Genomic DNA, 26,388 nt, shown 5'->3' on the forward strand with positions numbered 1-26,388 from the left:
ATGGCAGTGGTGGGGCTGCAGATGGGCACTGACCCTTATTTTGCTTCAGAGTTCTTTTTTTAAAATGAAAGTTTTTTCCTGAAACTTCCCTCTTAAAGTGAAGGTGTGTGTTATACGCCGATTAAATACGGTATATCCAAATAACACGCCCAAACTCATCTCTTCACCACACATAGCCACAAAGGTAGGAGAATTCTTGTTGGGCAGTGTATTAGTGCTCCGAACACACTTAGACCAAATTTCAATGGTTCAAGGAATATCAGGCAAAATGGTCGTCCCTCACGCAATGTCACTTCATCAAATCTGGCCCTCTTCGAAAAAAGTTTGGACGCCCCTGGTATAAGGGGTTAAAGCGACTCCTCCTTCATCAGGACTACAACAAAACATACAATAAATACAATGTAAATACAGTATAATCGTGATTGATAAAATCATGAGTCTAACAATCATAGAACATCATGGATAACATATATGTGCATATGTGTACGTATATATGCTTCCAAAAATACACATATACATCTACACATACATAGAAATAAAGATAAACAAATATCAGATGGTAAGTGATAATGGATATTAGGCTACTTTTTGGAATTAATATTATCAGATGCTACATGTTTAGTAGATGCCACCACACTATTATACACATAGCTGAAATACTCATGAAAATAAACAATTAAACAATTTAATATACAATGATATTTGTCATTGTCGCAGATGTAAAAAAAAAAAAAAAAAAGTACTAACCGGATAACAAACTATTAAAGTGGTTGTAAAGGCAGAAGGTTTTTTTTGCATCTTGTCTTAATGCATTCTATGCATTAGGATAAAAAAACCTTCTGTGTGTAACAGTCCCCCTAATACTTACCTGAGCCCCCTCTCGGTCCAGCGATGCACGAGTTCCTCAGACAAATGGAGAGGGTGAATCTCTTTAACGTGGGCACAGACTGCAATACAAAAACTGACAGGTGTTCTAATCCCTCTCCACGCTATCCAAAACCAAAAAAATACGTTTTGCCTTTAGTTATACTTTAACAGAAGAGGGCGTTGTCCTTTTAAGTATTAAGTGTTTTTTTTTGTCATGTGATTTAATCACATGATGCTGCCTTTTTGTAAGGGCCACTTAGTGATTTGGGTGAGGAGCTTTAATCTCTCCACCTCCCAGTAGTAGTATGTATGGATGCTGCGTGATGCCTCCTTTTGGCCACTCCCCCTGATGACAGCTGCTATGACAAAACACATCAGGTGGGGCCAGCCAAAGTGACGTCATCATGCATGCATGCAGGCTCCAAAAGCGGAACTATATGAATGCAGTTTTCACAATGTGATGCTGATTTTTCCGTTTCTATTAATGTGAGTGCACATTTTTAAATTTTAACCACTTGCCGCCCGCCATATAGCAAAATGATGGCGGCAAAGTGGTTTTAATATCCTGACCGGACGTCATATGTCGTGATCATCGCGGCAATCGTTGTTGTGGAGTGTCTTTTCCGCGTCCAATCACGGCTGATCACGATGTAAATAGGAAGAGCCGGTGATCGGCTTTTCCTCACTCGCGTCTGACAGACGCGAGTAGAGGAGAGCCGATCGGCTGCTCTCCTGACAGGGGGGGTCTGTGCTGATTACCGCCAGGGAAGCCGCCCAGGACCACCAGGATGGCCACCACACTGGACCACCAGGTATGCCCCCTAGACCCCCAGGGAAATCTGCCAATCTGTGCCCAGGCAGCTGCCCATCAGTGCCCACTCCAATGCCTACCACTGCCAGTGCCACCAGGGATGCCTATCAGTGCCTCATATCGGTGCCACGTATCAGTGCCCAGCAGTGCCACCTAACAGTGCCGCCTATCAGTGCCAACTAGTGCCACCCATGAGTGCCCATCAGTGCCGCCTATCAATGCCCATCAGTGCCGCCTACCAGTGCCCGCTCATTGGTGCCATCTCATCGGTGCCGCCGTATCAGTGCCCATCAGTGAAAGAGATAACTTGTTTACAAATTTTTTTTAACAGAAACAAAAGCAAAACTTTTTTTTTTTTTTTTTATTGTTTAGCAAAAAATAACCACAGAGGTGATCAAATACCACCAAAAGAAATCTCTATTTGTAGGAACAAAATGATAAAATTTAGTTTGGGTACAGTGTAGCATGACCGCGCAATTGTCATTCAAACTGCGACAGCGCTGAAAGCTGAAAATTGGTCTGGGCAGGAAGGTGTATAAGTGCCCTGTATTGAAGCGGTTAAATAAATGTATTATTTTAACCATACTACACTATATGAGTTTCCCTCTTTGGCATCTGTTGGAGTGTCTGCAATATGACGCATGTGGTGGTCCGTGGAGTGGCTGTAAATATTAGAGAACTATATGACCATTTTTATATAGGTGGTCATATACATCAGGTAAGGAAATTTAGTGGTCTGAAGATTATTGCAATAACCCACTATAAATTAAATATTACAAACTGTATGTATGTAATCAAAAAATCCCAAAAGCTTCCACCAAAAACCATGTGCAAAACAAAATTGAGGTGGAATTGGAAAACAAGTCTCTGGGGTATAGACCAGTTCATTCAATCAAAGGGATGTATCCTGGAGCAAGGATATGCACCTCGCAGTGGTATCCAAACGTGTTCCCAGTAGACTTTTCAAACATTCAATAAGGCAGGAAATAATATAAAATGCCCTTACCGGACGTGGTGGACTCACAGGCCGTTGGCGGTGAGTCGTATAGGCTTGCACCGTTTTAACGGTAGAGTTAGAGCTGCTCTCGGTCTGTAGTGGAGAGTCTTGGATGGGGTGTGTGACCCTACCACAGCTATCTGATTACTGCGCTTAAAATTACCATTTTGTTCATATGAACAAAACCTGATTTTTTATTGGCAATTTGGAATCAGTGCAATAAAATTTCCTGGTTACCCGGATTTTACGCTATGTGGAGCCTTTTTGTGTTTCCCTTTTCCTTAATCTCATCTGAATGAGATGGAGTGATCATCAGAAGAGGAACCCAAGGTGCCACCCGTGATCGGGGATCCATCCAAGACTCTCCACTACAGACCGAGAGCAGCTCTAACTCTACCGTTAAAACGGTGCAAGCCTATACGACTCACCGCCAACGGCCTGTGAGTCCACCACGTCCGGTAAGGGCATTTTATATTATTTCCTGCCTTATTGAATGTTTGAAAAGTCTACTGGGAACACGTTTGGATACCACTGCGAGGTGCATATCCTTGCTCCAGGATACATCCCTTTGATTGAATGAACTGGTCTATACCCCAGAGACTTGTTTTCCAATTCCACCTCAATTTTGTTTTGCACATGGTTTTTGGTGGAAGCTTTTGGGATTTTTTGATTACATACATACAGTTTGTAATATTTAATTTATAGTGGGTTATTGCAATAATCTTCAGACCACTAAAGTTTTATATATTTGGTGACTGTTAGTAATTATACCAGGCTTGCATGAGTAGCAGGTCCTAGTACAGATGTACACATTGGTGTTTCACACAGAGCTTGTTATAATAGATAACTTATTTCACCAGATCTTTGTTTTTATGGTGTTATTACATTTCACTTAATTATTCCAGCAAGACCGAATATAGATGTATACACGTGTGTTTTTTACTGAGGTTCACATTGATGCCCACATTAATGTGATAGATGTATACACGGGTGTCTTACACTAAGGTTTATATTAATGTTTACATTAATGTCCATTAGCACAATTTAGCGCTACACTTTTTTCTTTTTATATTTATCTACACAATTTGTCAAATTGGTGGTGTTGGCTGCTTAACATATCACGTGGGCGCAGCAGTTCCCCCTTCATTATTCAAGGAAATTTAGTGCACATTGAGGTGGACACATCCTGGTGGTCCTATTTTCCTTAGTTGGTGGAAGATATTGGCATCTATTTCACTGAAAAGGAGGTTATAGGCGCAGAGGCTTGGTCATAATACCCAATATGCAAGCATAGTAGTTATAAGATATAAGTCCATGATAAATCCAAAAGTGTCCAAAGGCACTAGGGCAGGCTTCTTGGTGGAGTTTAGCAGACTCTGAATATACACAGACAAAAACAAAAGCAGAGAAGCGCCTCTAAGTGCAGTAAGACTTTGTATTTTAGTAGACCCCATAACATGACTACTTACAATAAATATGTAACAGGCACATCAATAAGTGTAGGTCCATAATGCCAGTTGTAGCAGGCTGTGGGAGCTGCTGGTACCGCCAGGTGGAATGGAGGAAGAAGTTGGCCAAATTCCTTCCTGACGTGGTGTTATTTGCTTGAGAAGGGAACGTGGATGCCCCCATGTGGTACAGCGCATGCTTCGAAACGCGTTGCATTCTGGTTCTCTTCTAAAGCCTGCATAATGTCAAAAGCTCCTAGCAACTTTTAATTCAATATACCTGAGATAGACACGTTTTTTACATTTTACTGAGGTCACACAACCTGCCTGATACTCTTATTGTGCCCTTTTGTCTTGGGCATATGGCTGCCCTGCTAATTAGATCCCTATAGTTGACAGCATTCTTGGGTTTTGTATGACCCTAAAAGGCTTTGAAAATATTTACCAAACATCAAGAGGATATATATATATATATATATATATATATATATATATATATATATATATATATATATATATATAGTCCCCAGAAAGCATACACTGTACAAGTTTAAAAGAGTATGCAATTGCAATTCTTCTCTGTTGCATAATGAAATGTCTGTTCAATCTGGCTTTAGTAGTTTACATAAAACTGATAATGGTAAAATCAGTGGAACTTCTGACCTAAATACATTTTGTAATGTTTCTGGCATTGTATTAGCAGTTCACTTACTGTATTGCCTCACGTTTCGCTTTCAGTTTGTAATATTTAGCACCTTCATCATTATTCTTGAATGTGCTCCCTAACTACATTTCTATACATGTTTGTGAGTGGAACTCTGACAAACCTTTTTAGTGCTTCAGCCCCCACTGTGCTTTTTTTTTTTTTTTTTTTACTTCTCTGGCCTCTCTTCATTGTTCTGGCCTCTGGCCCTATGTTGTGTTGTCTGTTTCCCCTTAACACCCCTTGTTCCATACCTGAATAGTCTGCCTGCCTCCCCTTACTATTTTCTCGCCTCCTGTTGCGTTTCTCATCTTCCTTCACACACCTATTTTACTGTACCCCTGCCCTCCCCTGTATTTCCTCCTTTCCTTTCACATGCCTTTGTTACTGTCCTTCAAATCCATTCTAACTTCTCTGCTCCTTTTCGGCTCCCCATCCTAAGAGCCCTTTCACACTGGGGCATTGGGGGGGGGGCATCGACGGTAGAGCGCCGCTATTTATAGCGGTGATTTACCATCTTTTTTGCGGCGCTTTTCGGCCACTAGCAGCTGAAAAGGATTAAAAGTGCCGGCAAAGAACTGCTGCAGCGGCGCTATGCCGGCGCTGCCCATTGATTTCATTGGGCAGGGGCACTTTAGAAGCGGCGTATACACTGCTTCTAAAACGCCTCAAAGAAGCTGCTTGCAGGACTTTTTTGGACGTCCTGCCAGCGCACCGCTTCAGTGTGAAAGCCCTCAGGCTTTCACATTGGAGTGACAGAGGCGGCGCGTTACAGGCGCTATTTTTAGTGCTCTAGTGCCTGTAAAGAGCCTCAGTGTGAAAGGGGTCTTATTGTTTTACAACTTCTTGCTATCTTCCCTCCTGTGTTTTGGCACCCTTTCTTTATTGTTCTCCAGTTTCCTACAGTGTTCCCTCTGCACTCATGATACCCTTTCCTAACCTTTTTTTTCCCCTTGCTTACAACACTCTGGTCCCTCTTGTAACCTGCCCTGTTTGTTCTTTACTTCAGGAACCCTGCCTTATTGTACTCTGGACCATACTGTGTTCTTTCCTGGCACCTCCTCTTTATTGAGCTCAAGCCCCTCTCTGTGTTCTCGTATTTCCCCTGACAGTTCTAAATTACTGTTGCCTGGCTCCCTGTTGCTTGTTCATTTCCAATACACCTTGTGTTTACTGTGCTTTGGCCCTTTACCATATTCTCTACTCCACTTTGCCATGCCCTACTGTCCCCTGGCTCATTGATATGTCTTTTATACATAGCACAGGTTTTGTTAGCGTGGTAATAAAATGTTCAAAATAGTGTGAAATCCATTATTTCTATTTTAATTCCTCATAAATAGGCATCTTAGACATCCATGTGAATTAGTTTTGTTTTGCAACTCATACAGTATTTTGTAGTGTCTATAAATTCATATCTACCTTTTGAAGCTGTGTTATAATACATTTTGTTGCTGAGAAAGCCTAGCATTACTAGACATAGAATAATTGTTCAGCGTTCCGCTTGGTAGGAAACTTGTATGCTTTTTGGGTTATACCATATGTTTTTCTCTCATAGTTTCACTGACCTTGTAATTGCTTCCAATGCTTTTCCAGGTACACTGCAGCAAAAAAACGAAATTGTGACAGTTTTTTAATTGCAAAATGCAGAGGGCTGGATACCTTAGCTTTCATAAGCACCCTGCCTGTTCTGTTTGTGTTTGTTTCTAAGAATGAATTACAATTGATTATTGTATTTCTTGGCAGAATCTATGAAAATTTAACATTTAATTGTATTATTCAACACATATTTTTCCCTCTTAGCCTGAACACTCCACCTGGCACCAAAATAAAGCTATTAGGAACTGTTGAAGTGAAAAATGGATGCTTGCTCCTGGATGACACCAATACTGTCGTGCTTGGAGGTGAAGTGGAACCGCTCATTGAGAAATGGGAGCTACAGAGGGTGAGGTTAACACAAATCACTTTGAGCTCTTGTTGTTGGCTGTACTACTAAATTGACTCCTCAGGCAAAGAATGAGTATCCTTTTGGAAACGTGCATCTATTTCCCTAGAATACTGTTTACCTATTTACTCAAGCAGAAGCCATTTACTGTGGACTGGATGGTGATATAGAGGTGTAACCTGGGTAGATTTCCTAGTAATAAGCATCAAAGCTGTTTACAGGGAGAAAACAATTCTTGCTTTCTAAATGTTATGTGGTTTCAGATTTATTTTTTGTTCGTTTTTTATTTAACATTTTACAATAAGTTTACAACAAGGATACAAGTAGTAATGCAACTTCAAATGTAAGGAATACATATAGATTCTTATTATGTTGTGTTTTCATACGATTTTAATATACATAAAAAAGATAATTAAGTGGCATAACATTCATTCTACCTATATTTGTCTTAATTTAGTCTGTTGGCTAACATACAGTATATAGAATAAATATATATATATATATATATATATATATATATATATATATATATATATATATATATATATATGTGTGTGTGTGTGTGGTTAAAGCAGATATCCAGGCTCCTTCAGAAAAAATTCAAAGTCAGCAGCTACAAATACTGTAGCTGCTGACTTTTAATATTAGGACACTTACCTCTCCACGAATCCAGCAATGTCCTCACCTGAGCCAAGTTTTCAATTAGCTCTTGGGTGCTGCCATCTCGGCTAAGGGCAACTGGCAGTGAAGTCTCGAGGCTTCACATCCAATTCCCAACTGCACATGCGCGATGCACACTGCACATTGTGAATGGCCCGGTGGCAGGGGAAGGAGGAGGGGGCTAAACTCACGGCTGCGTTCTCCGCGCTGAACTCACCTTGAAGTGGGAGTCAAAACCAGGTACCTGCTCCCCCCAGAAAGGTGCAAAATATGGCAGCGGAGTGTGTTGAGGCAGACAAGCGGAGCTTCCCCTTTTGGGTGGAGCTCCACTTTAAACTGAGTATGCAAACCTTTGAATAACAGGGAAATTAAATCATCCTGCATTAAAATCTTAATGCTTTATGAAATAATGTTTATTAACGCTACATAACTTGATTGATAAAATTTTGTGTAAGTAAATGTTGGGTTGTTAGGTTGAGGCTCGTAGTACCCAGTTACTATTACCTCCACTATTTTTTCTTGAAAGACTTTAAAATAAATTGGTTGTAATCTTGCTTCTTGTTTTGTGTGGTATATAAATTCTTTGTGAGTTTACAATAAAGAGTGTTCCAGTTTGCACCTATGCAAGTGTTTAGATCTTAGGTGTTCAGCTATGGTTCCAGACTAGAGGAAGCTATACCTTGACGAAGGCACCCTGGGTGCCGGACAGTTCCGTCACAATATATAAATTAATTATACACCAGGGCATCCAGTCTTTTAGGAGGATTTGCCTCCAACCTGCTGGACCCTCCAATCCCAGGAGAGGTTGTACCTGGGGGGGTTGCTGCTCACAAGTTTTTTTTTTTGTTTTTTTTAAATGTGTCTAGTAGCCTGGAGTCCGGCCAAAATAAAGAGGAGAGGAATGGGTATGAGAAGGTGGTCCTGAGGGTATGAAGGAAGAGTCAATCCATTTGTGCTGACGGGAGGCTGGCCAAGAAATATATGCAGTATAAATATATATATAATCGGTATCTCACATTTTTGTAAATATTTTATTATATCTTTTCATCTGACAACACTGAAGGAATGACACTTTGCTACAATGTAAAGTAGTGAGTGTACAGCTTGTATAACAGTGTGAATTTGCTGTCCCCTCAAAATAACTCAACACACAGCCATTAATGTCTAAACCGCTGGAAACAAAAGTAAGTACACCCCTAAGTGAAAATGTCCAAATTGAACTTGAAATTCAAAGTGTCAATATTTTGTGTGGCCACCATTATCTTCCAGCACTGCCTTAACCCTCTTGGGCATGGAGTTCACTAGAGCTTCACAGGTTGCCACAGGAGTCCTCTTTCAGTCCTCCATGATGATATCACAGAGCTGGTGGATGTTAGAGACCTTGCGCTCCTCAACCTTCCATTTGAGGATGCCCCACAGATGCAGTAGGGAATTGGATGTGAAGCCTCGAGACTTTACTGCCAGTTTCCCTTAGCCGAGATGGCAGCACCCAAGAGCTAATTGAAAGATATAATAATAAAATATTTACAAAAATGTGAGGGGTGTACTCACTTTTGTGAAATACTGTGTATGTGTATATGTATGTGTGTGTGTGTGTAAAATATATATATATATATATATATATATATATATATATATATATATATATTTTTTTTTTTTTTTTAATATGTATTCTACTTAGTAAGTACTGTGTATCAACTTTTTCTGATTTAACCCCCTTCATGATCTTTATCTTGCATACTCCGACAATTAGTTTGAGGATAATGAAGTCTGATGACCCCTAGAGTGAATGGGGAGAACGGGGAAGTCTGAGAACAGTAACACCTAGGGTTGTCCCGATACCACTTTTTTAGGACCGAGTACAAGTACCGATACTTTTTTCAAGTACTCGCCGATACCGATTACTGATACTTCTTTTTTAACTTCACGTGACAGTGTTTTTTTTTTTTTTTTTTTTTTTAGGGGAGGGGGTGAACGGTGTCTGTGTGTTTTTTTTTTTTTTTTTTTTTTTTTTTTTTTTATATTTACATTTATTATTTTATGCAATAATATTTTTTTTTTATTCTTTATTGCAATATGTGTTTTTTTTTTTTTTAATCAGCCCTGTTGGGGGGCTTTGGTGAGATATCAGGGGTCTTAACAGACCCCTGATATCTCCCCCTTGAGACAGAGAAGGAGACCAAGGATAGAGATTCCCCAGTCCCTTTCTCTGCAGCCTCAGCTGCACTGAGAATGAATGGAGAGAAGACAGCGGCTCCTCTCCATTCATAAACTGAGACATCGTAATCACAGGAGATTACAATGATTCAGTTATGTGAATGGACAGAGTCAGCTGACTCTGTCCATTCACACAGCGGAGAGGGATAGCACAACGGAGGGGGACAGCGGAGAGGGACAGCAGAACGGAGGGGGACAGAGAAGGAGAGGGGGACAGAGGAACGGCAGAACGGAGGGGGACAGAGGAACGGAGGGGGCATGGAGGATGAGGTGACAGTCAGCGGTGTTCGTGTGTGGGGGAGTTACAAGCACCGATCACCGCTGTATGTCACTAAGCAGCTGAAAGCCGCTGGGGGAGAAGCTTGTAACTCCCCCACGCACCGATCACCGCTGACTGTACAGGTATCAGCGGAAGCATCGGTAGCATTTGCCTGAGTACAAGTACTTGGGCAAATGCTCGGTATCGGTGCCGATACTAGTATCGGTATCGGGACAACCCTAGTAACACCCTCATTTCTTCAAAATTCACAAGTCCACAATAAAAATGGTCTGATTTAAATCTTTTGCCTGTGGGGGAGAGGTGACAACTTTAATAAGTCACAGGTCAGATTGAAACAGCCTTGAAAAAACAGAGCTAACCAAAAGATACCTGGCTGAGGGTCGTAAACTTATAGCAGTATCATAAGCATTACTTCGCTACGTCTGGAAAGTCTGTTAATTCTAGCTCTTTCGTAAAACCAATTTAGTAAAGACATACAAATCTGTGAGTCTGTTTTTTGACCTGAGATTGAACTACCAGAGCCAAATCATACCATTTCATAATTCCTGTTATGATGGAGTTATTTTCATGAAACATTATTATACTAATGGATGAGAAGATGCCACTCAGGCAATAAACATGCTATAATGTCCAGTAGATACAGGCTTTTTCATATTTTGATTTTATCAAATCTTAACCTCATTTTTTTAAATATGTTGATCTTGGATTGTAATACCTTTGTCATTTGGAAATATAGATCTAACCTCAGATGCTTCCATTACAAAAGAACCTGTCACAGTGAAAATGCTATCACATAGGGGGCTATTGGCCCCTTATGTGATAGCAATAAACTTAAGTGGGAAAAAAAGGTGTAGAAAATTAAAGGAACACCTAGGCACTTAAAACTGAGCCCACCCTAAATTTAGCTACATACAGTTTGTTATGTATTACTGTACATACTGGAGTGAGAGCAATACTTCTAGCGTCATTGTTCATGGTTAAAGTATAACTAAAGGCGAAACTTGTTTTCTAGTTTTGGATAGAGTTGGGAGGGATTAGAACCCATGTCAGTTTTTATTGCTGTCTGTGCCACCATTAGGGAGATTCACCCTCTTTATTTGTCCTATTTACCATTATCATTGAAAGTAAAAGAAAACCCCAAATGTTGGGCTGTCCCCAGAAAAGTAATAGAGGGGAAATCTTCCAATGGGAACAGTTCTGGTGACCTGGGGTTCTCCAAGGAATTCTCTTAATTTGCAGTGATTTCCTCTCACTTCCTGTTTAACTATGGAACAGGAAGTGAAGGGAAATCTCAGCAATGGGACACAGATGCCAAAAAAATCTGACAGGGGTTATAACCCTCCCTTACTCTATCCAAAATGATGTCTTGTAAGGGCTTTTAAAACCCTATGAAAAGTGAGTACCAAGTTCATCATCATTTTCATCCTTTCATGGGTGCTCATAGTTGTAAGGCTTGTTGGGTATTTACTCAGCACAACCTTATCTTATATATTTTACCAAAGATTGGTTAATATTCTGTGCAATAAATTAACATTGATGTATTTTTTGCTGAACATGTGCGCTTGATAAACCGCTGCACTAATATCACATGACATAACACATTGGAAGAACCACCATTTTATTCTCCAGGGTCTTTCAGAAAATGTAAACTATCTGGGGTTTTTAACAATTTCAGGTCTATGCATTGACATGAATGAAATGTCACTTTGTACGCTTTACATAAAGTTCAAATGCACATCATACCGCCCCCCTGCCGCATGGCTTTGTAGCTCAAAACAGTGTTGCCTGCACACTAAACTGCTCTGGGCCTGGATAAGTTCACATTTTGTAACATGTTACACCCATATTCAGGTATACCATGTTACAGATGCACCGGCCTCCACACCCCCCTAATCCCCAGTTTTGACAGCGAGTGGACGATCTTCTCTCCCACTCTGTCCGCCTGGCTGCATGACTTATTTACAGTGTTCTGGGAATGGGAAAACTACAAGTATTGACAGCCTTTGCAGCTGTTGGCTTGTAGCTCTCAATAAACTATCAGGGTGCTGTTGAGCCCTCTAGGTAGTTTATTGAGTCTTCCTGTCAGTATATAACTGCCTGCCCATGCAAGATATGAGCTGACAGCTTACACAGACTGTCTGCAAGAGCCCTGCATGGCACCTGCAATCTGTCGATCGAGGTGTAACGCTTAGTAGTCTTGTAGTCTCATAGTAAAGAAAAAAATAAATAAATGCACAATTTTTTTACCTGCAAAAAGGTATGCATTTACTTATTTATATATATTTTTTTACTAACATTAACTTCTCATTTAAACTATACACTAATAGGTTGTAAGCCCTGATTCTTTTTGTCTTGAATTGTATTGTAACTGTACTGTCTGCCTTCATTATGTAAAGAGGTGGCAAACTGTTGGCACAATATAAATCCTGTATTATAATAATAACCGTTTTAATTGTTGATCTGTGTATAGCAATTAGAGTAGTGACCAACTTTTATCCAAAAACCAATAATGCTTTTGTGTACTAGAATTACGTTTTAAAGATGTACTTTGGCATTCTTTATTTATTTATTTTTTTATTACTTATGCTTTAGAATAAACATTTTCATGTCTTCATATTTTTAAAAAATGAGTTTAATAATTACTTTCTTCATAGAGAAATCATTTTTTTTTGTAGAATTGTATTCTTCTGTGCTATTTTTACTCTACTGATCAGAACCATTGCTTTTCCAAGGGGTAATTTAATTTGTTACAAACAGAGTACTCTTATCTATTCTTTGCTCAGTACTTTTACTTTACTGTTTATTTTTATTATGTGTTGCTAGATTATGGTTTGTGCAATGACTGTAATTCTAGGAACATGGTTAGTTGATTTTACTTGAATTCCTATTTTTCTCTTTTTATACAACATAAAGGTAATTTCAGCAACTGTATACCTCCTTGACTGTTTTTTAAACATTGTGCTCAGATGCAAAAATGCATTTTATAAACACTTACCCTGTTGATATTTAATTTTTTTTGTGATTACTGGGTACCAAGTCATGTGGGGAATATTCACCCTGGCATTAAGGGGAGAACATGCCCCGTGGTAACTAACATAGTATAATCGCACATATAATGCAGTCTGTGTCACTATCATTAGGAGAGGCGATTTTTTTTTTCTTTATCCATCTTATAATAATTTTAAAACATGATCCTGCCAGTAGATCTACCATTTTTTTATGATCTGTAACAGGGTGGCTTGTTAAAGGAGAAGTCCAGCCAAAGTTCATTTGGCTATACTTCTATGGATCACAGGAGTGTAGTTCGTTATGCACTCCTGTGACCCGTTTTCAGCAGAGAGTATGCTGAAGTCCTCTCTCTGCTGACGTCACGGATGTCAGTCCACTGTGTCAACGCGACAATAAAGTCTGGATCCACCAGGTGTCTGGACTGAGCCGGCTGCTCCACCCTCTCCACAGCCCTGCTCTCCAATGAGCGAGGAGGGAGAAGAGCAGAGAGAGGTGACTGACCGTATACAGCTCTCTGCTCATGGAGCTCTGAAAACCGAGCCATTGGCAGCGTTCGAAATTTGGTTTCAGTGCAGAGGCATCGGGGGGGGGAGAGATGCAGCATTGGACCGATGCAAGTATGATTCCTAAAAAAATTAAAAAAAAACACCTTTACTTCTCTTTTAACGCTGTCCATTTTGCAGTGAAATCACACAGCAGCTTTATAACCCCATGGACTGGCTAGTCTTAAAATAACTCTAAAGTGGAACTTACAACAAGAATTATTTACCTCTGCCCCAACGGCATCTCCTCCCCAGCTTCAACCTGGTGCTGGTCTTCAGCTGTCTTAGTTCGCTGGTGGAGGATGATGTCACTCCCATGTATGCGCGGGAGTCATTCATCCTGGCACACTGGAACCATGCTAGAAATTTAAACTGAGCTGTTTCTTTTGGAAGAAAGGTTTAAGTTGGTTAAATCAAAGCTGACCATTTTAAGCATCACCAGCAGTGTAATATGATTTGTCTTAACCCCTCTAACTCACACTTTTGCTAAATGCATTAGCCTGTTATCAAAAGTTTGAAACCAATTAATCCCCCCCCCCACACTTTTTTTTTCTGTTTTTTTGTTTTTTTTGTTTTCCTATTCCTGTTTCTCTTCCTAAGTATAGATAAGTGGTGCAACGCTAATCCGCACTATACAAACATGTGTCAAAAAAAAAATTTTGCCTAAAAGAAATCTCAGTGTCACCTCATATATCTTGAACAAAAACAAGGGTAAAGTAAGGACTTGATTTAAAATGTGAAACGTGACACTACAAAGCAAAAATTAACTGATGCGATAAATAATGAATAGATATAATAAGGCCGTGAGAATGAATGAGTATAAGTATAACCTCCTAGCAATTTAGTGAACCTTGCAATAAACAACGTTAATCATAAGGTGCAATACATATAAATAAAGAGATAAAAAACTGCGTGCAAACAATGCTCAAACAAAGTGACAAAGTGCAATAAAGTATTCCAATCAAATGGGTCTGTGCCCAATATTCTATACAAAGTGGCAAATGTGCAAGAGCATCCAACAAAGTAAACCATAGATGTCCCAAAAGAGTAAAGTGCAAAACAGTGCTAACACGGACAGTCCTTGATAAAACTAGAATGTGTGACGGCAACGGTTTAGCATGCGGCCGTTGCAATTAAAGTGCTCAGCATGGGTAACATCATAAGTGTCTTCATGTGTATACACACAGGTGAGCAATGGCCCCTTACCATAAGGTAATAGGGCAAGCGCATGTGGTCATTTAAGCCTTTGGGGTGTCCACCTAGGGGCTCCAGCGCGTCCCTCACCGTCCTAGATCCGAGATGTGGTTCCCTCAGATATGGTGCAGGGGGAGGGGGTTGGTATATGAAAGGCAGGAAGGATCCCAATAGTGTAATATCGTTTAATCAGATCAGTTTTATTTAAAAATAACAGGTACTCACATTAAAAAATGAAAACAGCAATTTGCATCCGACGAGCGGCGAGCTTGTATGCCTCTATCAGTATCTGCAGCCTGTCTCGTCCCTACGCGTGATGTCACACCTCACGTGACTTCATCAGGGGATGCATACAGGCTAAAGACGTGTCCTTAAATAGTGTAGTATGGCCGGCAATGGGCGGCCATTTTCTCGAAGTCTGAACCGGTATAATGTAATATAATGCGGTGGCCATTTTCTTGGGGCCGCGCAGTGCAACCTATATGTATCATGTGCAACGCAGTGTGCTGTCAGCTGACTTGTGGAGCCAATGGACAGCTAAAAACTAGTAAGGGCATCTCGCACTGTCAGCAGAGGAGGACAAGTACTGCTATTACATGCCTGACACACTGTGACAGAGGTTTAAAAAAATGAGTAGAGATGAAACAATTTAGCAGGCTGAATCTAAAGTAAATAAGGCACATTCCCAACATTGATGGCATGTGCAAGATGGCAAGTTAAAGCTACATAAAGAGGCATAATATGAAAAACTAAAAAATAATAAAAATATCTATATAAATATATTTATAAACAGTCAGTGTGTGGGGCTCGGAAAAAATTGGGAAGAGAGAAGCAGCAAAGACTGGTAGCAAGCTTACATAACATGATTAAAAACGGTTTTACTTAGTAAGTATAAGATCACAAAGCATTAGATAACAGACAGTGATAGTAAATACCAGAAACAAGTAATACAATCAAATGGTGGTGGATTAGGAGCAAGGTAGGCAAATATATTAAAAGACATCGGCATGTCCTGTACAGTAGGGGCTACCGGTCCAATAATTTAATATTAACGAAAGAGACAAATAAAAGGGGGGGAAAAAACAGCTCTAACCGATATGAGTGGTAAAGTATAAATGGCCACCTCAAACTACCACTCGTTCTTCCGTTGGCTTTCTCAAAATAAGATAGATAGCAAATACAGCAAAAAAGTAAAAAGGAAGAGAAAAAAAAAAAAAAAAACTTAACCTAGAAATATATAGAATATAGCAAAAGTAAAACATCACTAAAAAACAGTTTAAGAATAAATACGATATTCCGGTAATAATTTGGAGAGGGTAATTAAAATTAGATAATAAGAACAGAATAATTAGAATCTTAAAAATCACTCAGGAAACAGTTGGGGTCAAATTCTCCTATATGGAAAAAAGGCAAATTAACTTAGAAGAAGTGTTTAACATCTCTAACAAAAAAACTAATAGCAATTTAGACCTTGAAAGCTTAATGCGGAAATTGGGACATAATATGGAAAAGAAAGTGAGCCTGTGGTGGGATATTTGCACCTTTGAGACATACCTTAAAGAAAACATCGTCCCAAGAAGGTTAAGGTGGGATATCCCCCCAAATGATAGCCTCACTGACCAGGACTCAAATGACGAATGGTACAAATTCTTTAACGATAAAGGCCTAGAGCTCATAGGCTTTTTGTTAGATAGGAAAAGGAGGAAGAACAAGATAATTGACCAAAATATCGCGGACCTCAAAGAGGAACTGGAATTACACAAAGATACGACTGAATTTAAAACTCTAATGACCCAATTAAATAAGGACCTTGCCAAAAAAGATAAAGAAGTCCAACAGAGAAAAAATAAGAAACATATAAGAGACACCAATGATTTTTTCAATGGTCAAGTTTTTAAATGGCAAAGCCTATTGGGGAAAACCAAAACTCTTTCTACACCCGAAAAAACAGTGAGAATGCATCCCCAGCCTCCAAATGAACAATCCAGGCCAACTACGGAAAATAGAAGACCCCATGACCCCAGAGAAGAATATATGGCCACGACCCCAAGACAGAGAGAGAATGACGGGAGAAATACTGAATATCAGGGCTATACCCCATATCAAAACGAGAGGAGGCCCCAACAAAACAATCGGACACCACGGAATGGAGGGAGGAAACCTTACTATGGGAAGAATAATAGAAGACCTCAAAATCGGAACAATTATTATAGACCTCCATATGAAGAACGGGATTATAGAGGCCCACCATATGAATACAGAGACCATAGGAGACCTATGCAAGACTACAGAGACAATAGAGACCAGGAATACTACAGACCAAGGGATAGAAGCCCCATGCATGAATATAGGTATGACAATGGGAGAGGTCCGCCGCAGAGAAATTATCGGCCAGACGAACGAAGCCCAGTTCCCACCTATAATTATTATGCCCCCTTGATGAATAGAGATGAAGACAGATCAGCTAGGCCCTATCCTCCACCCTATGGAGACCACGAAACAAATAGGCCTTTTTTAGATCGGAGCAGAGAGAATCATCCGGTAAGAAATCCAGACGAGATGCGTGGCCCCAGAAAAAGCCCAGAAAGAAGAGAGGACGAAGATCCGGCAAGAGACAACAAAAGAAAGAGAGAATCAGAGGAGAGGGAATTTTTAACCTTAGTGGTCAGGTTTTGACACATGAAGAAATCGGGGTACTTGATAAAGGGCTGAAATATGCACCTACTAAAAATCTTAATAAATTTGAGACCTATATTGGGATCCAGAAATTTGTACGAAAGCTGAACATACAAAAATACATGTTGGGAAACCCCCCCGTTACCCAAATTAGTAGAGTCTGAAAACGATGGAATTTTACATAGCTCACTCAGGAACAGATCTGTTTTTAATCCTCCAACAAAAGATAGTAAACATATTGATGTTTTTAAAAAATTTGTTTTAGAAGAAATAAAAGATGTAAAGATTAAGAAGAAAGAAGAACCTGATTTTATTAAAAGTGGGATTCGTAAACTTACTAAGAGTCATGATATCGTCATCCGACCCGCGGACAAGGGAGGTGGGATCCTGATCCTCTCAAAAGAACAGTATCATAACTCAATGACCCTCATGCTGGAGGATACCAACACATATACGAAGTTACTTAAGAACCCGGTATTCGGGTGCCGTAAGGCACTCGAACAGGTTGTTCATTTAGGGGCAAAGAAGTCCATACTTAATAAAAAAAGAGGCGAGATTCCTTATACCAGACTCCTGTAGGACGCCGATTATTTATCTACTACCTAAAATTCATAAAAATCGAACAGATCCACCACCTAGGCCGATAGTCAATGGCATTGAGTCACTGACATCTAGGATGGGCCAATATATTGATGTCTTCCTACAGCCAGCAATCCAGAAAACAGAAGCATATCTGAAGGATAGTAAGGAGATGCTACAAATTATTGATAACATCACGGGAGGTGATAGACCATGGGTTATGGCCATCGCCGACGTGTCATCCTTGTATACGATTATCCCCCACCATCGGGCATGTGAAGCGGCGAAATGGGGCCTAAGGAAGTTCACGAAACTCCCATGTACGCAGAGAAGGTTTTTGATTAAATGTTTAGAATTCAGCTTGAAACACAACTATTTCTGGTACAATAAGTCATATTATCATCAACAGACCAGGTTTGCCATGGGAGCAAGATTTGCCCCAAGCATAGCTGGCCTCTTCATGGCACAGTGGGAAGAATACAACGTCTTCAGCGAGCGACCAAGTCAGTTGGCTATATACAAAAGATATATAGATGACATCTTTATACTGTGGGAAGGAGAAGTAAGTGAATTAACTAAGTTCCTTGAACGATTAAACAATAACGATAGAAATATCATACTTACTTGGGATGTCAGTTCAGAGAAAATTAATTTCCTAGATTTGGAGATCTCATTAAACAACTCCATATTCAGCACTAAAACGCACTTTAAAGGAGTTGATAGGAACAGCTACCTCCCAATTGAAAGTTGTCACCACAGAAACTGGATTTTCAACATCCCGAAAGGTCAATTGATGCGGATAAAAAGAAACTGTACCAAAATAGAAACATATTTCGAACAAGCCGAAAAAATAGGCGAAAGGTTTATGTCAAAGGGTTATGATCATCAATTTATTAAAACCCAGATTGCTGAAATCTCTAAACTCGATCGGAATGAATTGATCAAAGAAAAGACCACTCAAAAAAATCCAATTGAAGGAATACCAGTTATCCTAGATTTCAACGTGCAATACAGGAAAGTTGAAAGGATAATCAAGCGCCACTGGCATATCCTACTGGGAGATAGTCAGCTACAAGGTATCCTTCCAAAAAACCCCAAATTTATATATAAAAGGGCACCCACAATTAGGGACCTAGTAGTGAAGAATGTTGTTGATCCGCCAAAGAAAATGTTTTCTTTTTTTAATGGGAATGGATTTTATCCGTGTAAACGATGTTTTGCTTGCCTGAGGACAAAACGCCCAAACAAAAAGGTGTTCCAGTTCACCTCAACTAGTACAGGAGAGAGCCATGATATTAAAGATTTTATCTGCTGCAATACCGAAGGGGCGGTATACTTGCTCGAATGTAGTTGTGGCCTTCAGTATGTAGGCCGGACAAAAAGACCCCTGAGAGTCCGCAATAAGGAACATGTTAAAAACATTATTAATGGATACGACAAACACTGTGTGTCCAAACACTTTCTGACTTGCCACAATAGAGATCCCACCCATCTCACTTTCTTGGGTATTACTCCATATATGAGGCACTGGCGGGGTGGTCATAAGGTGAGAACCCTAAGTAAACTTGAATCCAAATGGATTTTCACCCTAGACACTTTTTGGCCCCGTGGCCTGAACATTGAATTTGACCTCAACTGTTTCCTGAGTGATTTTTAAGATTCTAATTATTCTGTTCTTATTATCTAATATTAATTACCCTCTCCAAATTATTACCGGAATATCGTATTTATTTTTAAACTGTTTTTTAGTGATGTTTTACTTTTGCTATATTCTATCTATTTCTAGGTTAAGTTTTTTTTTTTTTTTTCTCTTCCTTTTTAATTTTGATGTATTTGCTATCTATCTTATTTTGAGAAAGCCAACGGAAGAACGAGTGGTAGTTTGAGGTGGCCATTTATACTTTACCACTCATATCGGTTAGAGCTGTTTTTCCCCCCCCTTTTATTTGTCTCTTTCGTTAATATTAAATTATTGGACCGGTAGCCCCTACTGTACAGGACATGCCGATGTCTTTTAATATATTTGCCTACCTTGCTCCTAATCCACCACCATTTGATTGTATTACTTGTTTCTGGTATTTACTATCACTGTCTGTTATCTAATGCTTTGTGATCTTATACTTACTAAGTAAAACCGTTTTTAATCATGTTATGTAAGCTTGCTACCAGTCTTTGCTGCTTCTCTCTTCCCAATTTTTTCCGAGCCCCACACACTGACTGTTTATAAATATATTTATATAGATATTTTTATTATTTTTTAGTTTTTCATATTATGCCTCTTTATGTAGCTTTAACTTGCCATCTTGCACATGCCATCAATGTTGGGAATGTGCCTTATTTACTTTAGATTCAGCCTGCTAAATTGTTTCATCTCTACTCATTTTTTTAAACCTCTGTCACAGTGTGTCAGGCATGTAATAGCAGTACTTGTCCTCCTCTGCTGACAGTGCGAGATGCCCTTACTAGTTTTTAGCTGTCCATTGGCTCCACAAGTCAGCTGACAGCACACTCCGTTGCACATGATACATATAGGTTGCACTGCGCGGCCCCAAGAAAATGGCCACCGCATTATATTACATTATACCGGTTCAGACTTCGAGAAAATGGCCGCCCATTGCCGGCCATACTACACTATTTAAGGACACGTCTTTAGCCTGTATGCATCCCCTGATGAAGTCACGTGGGGTGTGACGTCACGCGTAGGGACGAGACAGGCTGCAGATACTGATAGGGGCATACGAGCTCGCCGCTCGTCGGATGCAAATTGCTGTTTTCATTTTTTAATGTGAGTACCTGTTATTTTTAAATAAAACTGATCTGATTAAACGATATTACACTATTGGGATCCTTCCTGCCTTTCATATACCAACCCCCTCCCCCTGCACCATATCTGAGGGAACCACATCTCGGATCTAGGACGGTGAGGGACGCGCTGGAGCCCCTAGGTGGACACCCCAAAGGCTTAAATGACCACATGCGCTTGCCCTATTACCTTAAGGTAAGGGGCCATTGCTCACCTGTGTGTATACACACGAAGACACTTATGATGTTACCCATGCTGAGCACGTTAATTGCAACGGCCGCATGCTAAACCGTTGCTGTCACACATTCTAGTTTTATCAAGGACTGTCCGTGTTAGCACTGTTTTGCACTTTACTCTTTTGGGACATCTATGGTTTACTTTGTTGGATGCTCTTGCACATTTGCCACTTTGTATAGAATATTGGGCACAGACCCATTTGATTGGAATACTTTATTGCACTTTGTCATTTTGTTTGAGCTTTGTTTGCACGCAGTTTTTTCTCTCTTTATTTATATGTATTGCACCTTATGATTAACGTTGTTTATTGCAAGGTTCACTAAATTGCTAGGAGGTTATACTTATACTCATTCATTCTCACGGCCTTATTATATCTATTCATTATTTATCGCATCAGTTAATTTTTGCTTTGTAGTGTCACGTTTCACGTTTTAAATCAAGTCCTTACTTTACCCTTGTTTTTGTTCAAGGTGACACGGAGATTTCTTTTAGGCAAAAAAATTTTTTTGACACATGTTTGTATAGTGCGGATTAGCGCTGCACCACTTATCTATACTTATTACTCTGAAGGTCAGGTGTGTACCCGAATCGGTGCTAGCAGCTGTTCCAGCTCCAGCCGTCTTCCATATTTGATAGCGCGGGAATAACTCTATCATTTATATGTTTCTCTTCCTAGCCCTCCTCATCCCCCTTTATGTCCTTACTTTCTTTCACCCACCCTTACCTTTCCTGCTCCCTACTTTTTTCTTTTCCCCATCCGATGTCAGCACATCGGATGTTGTCATCGTGCAGTCGGTCAGTACCGGCTCAAATCCCCATTGTGGCCTCTGTACTCCCGCATGTTCTTCGTTTTTAAATAAAGAATTTACAAAAAAAAAAAGTTTAAAACCAATGCCAGACATCCATTATTTGCATGCTTGTTCCAGGTAAGATACACAATTTATTGAAGATAAAAGCAGGACATGCCACGGAACTGGTATTTGCAGAAGGAAAAGTAGCATTGGCATTTTATGTTATGTCTTTCGGAAAAATTTTCTATTAAAGTTGACCCATCAATAAAATCTATACATACAGCACCTGTCCTTATTAACAAATAACATTATTATCCTAATTTTTTTTTAAAAAAGATAAATACTGTATATTTAAATAAAAAATAAAAATAATCTGCTGGCAATCACCTGTTTATATAGTTATTGCACACCTTCTTTAAAAATAGGGACCTGTTTTTGATTACATGGGGATCTCGACCCTGCCCCCTTTTTAGGCAATCATGTTTAAAGTGATATCAAAGGCACTTTAAAAAAAAAAAAAAAATAACAAACATGTTATACACACCTGCTCTATACAATGGCTTTGCACAGAGCAGCCCCAATCCTCCTCTTTACGGGTTCCCTGCTGGCGCTCATGGCCCCTCCCCTCTACAGGATGCCAACAGAGCAAGCAGCTTGCAATGAGGCACTCAAGCAGGCGTGCTCCTGAGCCACTGCTCTGCGTGTCCATTTGCACACACAGCTACGGCTCAGCTTTGCCCCTTCTCTCTCCTCGGCTCACTGTCTGTGATTGACAGCAGCAGCAGCCAATGGCCAATTATCAAAGATTATCAAAGATAATGTGTGTGTAGTCAGTATAAAAAACACAATTTCTTCAATCGAGCAGAATTTCTTCTTGTATCGCATCCACCACACGTTCGTGAAAAACTCCGCCACCACCACATGTCCAAAAATACTTTACCAAATTGCAATGCTGGTAAAACCAGCAAACAGCGCATTCCCTTTATGTAGTAGTCCTCTGCAGAGACCATAGACATACAATCACTTTAAAAGTAAGAGAGAAAACTCTTTTTAAAACAGCTCAAAGTATCCTGACATTGGTATACAAGCATAAAATTAAAGCCAGATTCCCTCTGACCAAATTTAATTGGCAACTGAACTCAAAATGAAGGTGGAGAGGACTTCATATGCTGTATTTCGGCCTCATACACACTGCTGCTGTTAAACTCACCTTTTTTGTGAGTTTAGGCATTTTTTTTTTCTGCCCTTAAACTCCCCTAATGTTATCCTACGTGTCCATGCACACATGGACATTTTTAGCAGTTTACTAGCAGGGGAGTTTAGAGGATGTTTTGTGAAGGCCCTAAAGTCGCGTTCAAGAGAGGCATTTTTGACCGCAAAGAATGCTGTTAAACATGCCTAAACGCTAGCACTTCAGTGTTTATTTCAATGGCCAGAATAAATGAATATTCTGGCCAGTGAAATGAATGCCAAACTCTGCTAAACTCACCTAAACTGTTTTGAAAAAAATGCAGCTTAGGTGAGTCTATAACGCTGATTTTATACTATAAATATACTATATATATATATATATATATATATATATAGAAACCAGGGTGCATGAGGCCTTGGAGGTCTCCACTCACTTGATTGCCAAAATCAGGCAAACATTTTGCTTGAGAAATCTTAATTTGATAAAGAAAATCATAAGCAAGATATGCCTACAGTACAAAGCATGTACAGATATGGCAAAATATCAGAACTTTTTTTTTTATCTCTGTGTTTTTATATTCCGTGCATAAACAGTTTTTTTGTGCTTTTGAGCAGCATGGAAATGTTATTTCACATCAGTGTTTAAGTGCTCAAGTGAGGTGAAAGCCTAAATGTTAAAAGGCATGTGTTGTATTTACTTCAACAAAGTGACTTATTTCTATTAAGAGAACATACTTCCATTTCACTTTTCATAGTTCATTAGTAATAATTATTCGATTCACATTCCATTAGACAAACATATTTGGTCTACAAACAGAGGTGCTGTAAACAGATTTTGTTTAATTTATCCAGACTCCTATTTATGACCGTATACTTCTTTATATTGTTTGCCAAGCTAATGGATTTAGTGGGTATTTGTTTTTTCTTGCCTGACTATTTTCTCATTTACTTTCATCACTAAATCACTTTTCTCAATATACAAAAAAGATGTGCTTTGTTTTAGATGTTAACAGTTTTATATTTGCATTGTGAGTATACTGAAATTGTGGCCACTCAATGTCAGTATGTAAAGCCACTTCTGAAATTTTTAGTCGATTTTTATCTGTAGGTGGTTCTTGAGCTCCAGCCAAGTGACTGATTTTAAAGGTTAAGTTCACCTTTTGGAGTATGTTACTCATGACATCTGTATTTAGGGTGTAAAGTGTAACATGCTCCAGCATATTCCTGTAAAAATATGTGCATTTATTATTTTTTCCCCAAAGGTGAACTTTGTCTTTAAGCCTGAGAGGAGAACCTTGGACATATGATGTAATTGGTCTATTGCTCTCAATAACCTCTCCACAGTAATCATCCAGACTGTGCATTATACTTTTCTTGGAAGCCACTTAGTGACAGGCAGCAGGGTGTGAGAGTACCTGTATACACACAGCCACAAAAAAAAGGCTAATGTACTGGCTGCAGAACCATTCCAGTCCTTCCTGGGCCAACATCTTGGCAAATGAATTAGAAGCTGCCCCTGATGATGCTTGAAGCACTGGCCTTCTAAAGAGGAATTTGAATGCATAGATGATTTAATGGCATGCAGGCACTTAACTTGAAAGTGTGTGTGTGTGTGTGTGTGTGTGTATATATATATATATATATATATATATATATATGTATTCATACCCCTTAAAATTTTCCCTTGTTTGTCGTTTTACAACCAAAAATGTAAATGTATTTTATGTGATAGACCAAAACAAAGTGGCACAAAATTGTGAAGTGGAAGGAAAGTGATAAATGGTTTTCAATTTTTTTTTTACAAAAAAGTAAAAAAAAAAAAAAGTGTGATATGCATTTGTATTCAGCCCCTCTGAGTCAATACTTTGTAGAACCACCTTTCGCTGCATTTACAGCTGCAAGTCTTTTCGGGGATGTCTCTACCAGCTTTGCAAATCTAGAGTGACATTTTTGCCCATTCTTTGCAAAATAGCTCAAGCTCTGTCAAATTGGATGGAGAGCATCTGTGAACAGCAAATTTCAAGTCTTGCCACAGATTCTCAATTGAATTTAGGTCTGGACTTTGACTGGGCCATTTTAACACAAGTATGCTTTAATCTAAGCCATTTCATTGTAGCTCTGGCTGTATGTTTAGTGGTGTTGTCCTGCTGGAAGGTGAACCTCCACCCCAGTCTCAAGTCTTTTGCAGACTCTAATGCCGCGTACATACGGTCGGGCTAAACTCGTTCAGCATTTACCGATGGAAAGATTTAGGATATGTTCTATATCTGAGGCTGTTGGAAATGCCGACAGAAAAAGTCTGATATGGGGCATACACACGGTCAGAATGTCCGACCGAAAGCTCCCATCAGACTTTTTCTGTCAGGAAGTCCAGCCGTGTGTACGCGGCATTACAAGTTTTCTTCTAAGATTGCCCTATATTTGGCTCTATCCATCATCCAATCAACTCTGACCAGCTTCCCTGCCCCTGCTGAAGCAAAGCATCCCCACAACATGATGCTGCCACCACCATCTTTCACGGTGGGGATGGTGTGTTTAGAACAATGTGCAGTGTTTGTTTTCTGCCAAACATAGCATTTGACTTTTAGGCCAAAAAGTTCAATTTTGGTCTCATCTAACCAGAGCACCTTCTTCCACATGTTTGCTGTGTCTCCCACATGGCTTTTTGGATGATGGATTGAACAGTGCTCCGTGAGATGTTCAAAGCTTGGGATATTTTTTTATAACCTAACCCTGCTTTAACATTCTCCACAACTTTATCCCAGACCTGTCTGGTGGGTTCCTTGGCCTTCATGATGCTGTTTGCTCACTGAGGTTCTCTAACAAACCTCTGAGGGCTTCACAGAACAGCTATATTTATACTGATCTCTATATATATATATATATATATATATATAATCTCACAAAAGTGAGTACACCCCTCACATTTTTGTAAATATTTTATTATATCTTTTCATGTGACAATACTGATGAAATTACACTTTTCTACAATGTAAAGTAGTGAGTGTACAGCTTGTATAACAGTGTAAATTTGCTGTCCCTTCAAAATAACTCAACACACAGCCATTAATGTCTAAACCGCTGGCAACAAAAGTGAGTACACCCCTAAGTGAAAATGTCCAAATTGGGCCCAATTATCCGTTTTTCCTCCCCAATGTCTTGTTATTCGTTAGTGTTACAAGGTCTCAGGTGTGAATGGGGAACAGGTGTGTTAAATTTGGTTTTATTGCTCTCACGCTCTCATACTGGTCACTGGAAGTTCAACATGGCATCTCATGGCAAATTACTGTCTGAGGATCTGAAAAAAAAGAATTGTTACTCTACATAAAGATGGCCTAGGCTATAAGAAAATTGCCAAGACCCTGAAACTGAGCTGCAGCACGGTGGCCAAGACCATACAGCAGTTTAACAGAACAGGTTCCACTCAGAACAGGCCTCGCC

General features: G+C 39.6%; 1 protein-coding gene across 1 annotated transcript in view; it reads left to right on the forward strand.

Moving 5' to 3' along the window:
* TDRD3 (tudor domain containing 3) overlaps positions 1-26,388 on the forward strand; it is a 467,037-nt gene that overhangs the window by 258,584 nt on the left and 182,065 nt on the right. The window contains exon 5 of the mRNA XM_073614239.1: positions 6,627-6,768. Within this exon, the coding sequence (XP_073470340.1) occupies positions 6,627-6,768 (142 nt within the window). The remainder of the gene's footprint in view (positions 1-6,626; positions 6,769-26,388) is intronic.

The sequence above is a fragment of the Aquarana catesbeiana genome, linkage group LG02, assembly GCF_042186555.1.
Source record: "Aquarana catesbeiana isolate 2022-GZ linkage group LG02, ASM4218655v1, whole genome shotgun sequence".
Taxonomy (NCBI): domain Eukaryota; kingdom Metazoa; phylum Chordata; class Amphibia; order Anura; family Ranidae; genus Aquarana; species Aquarana catesbeiana.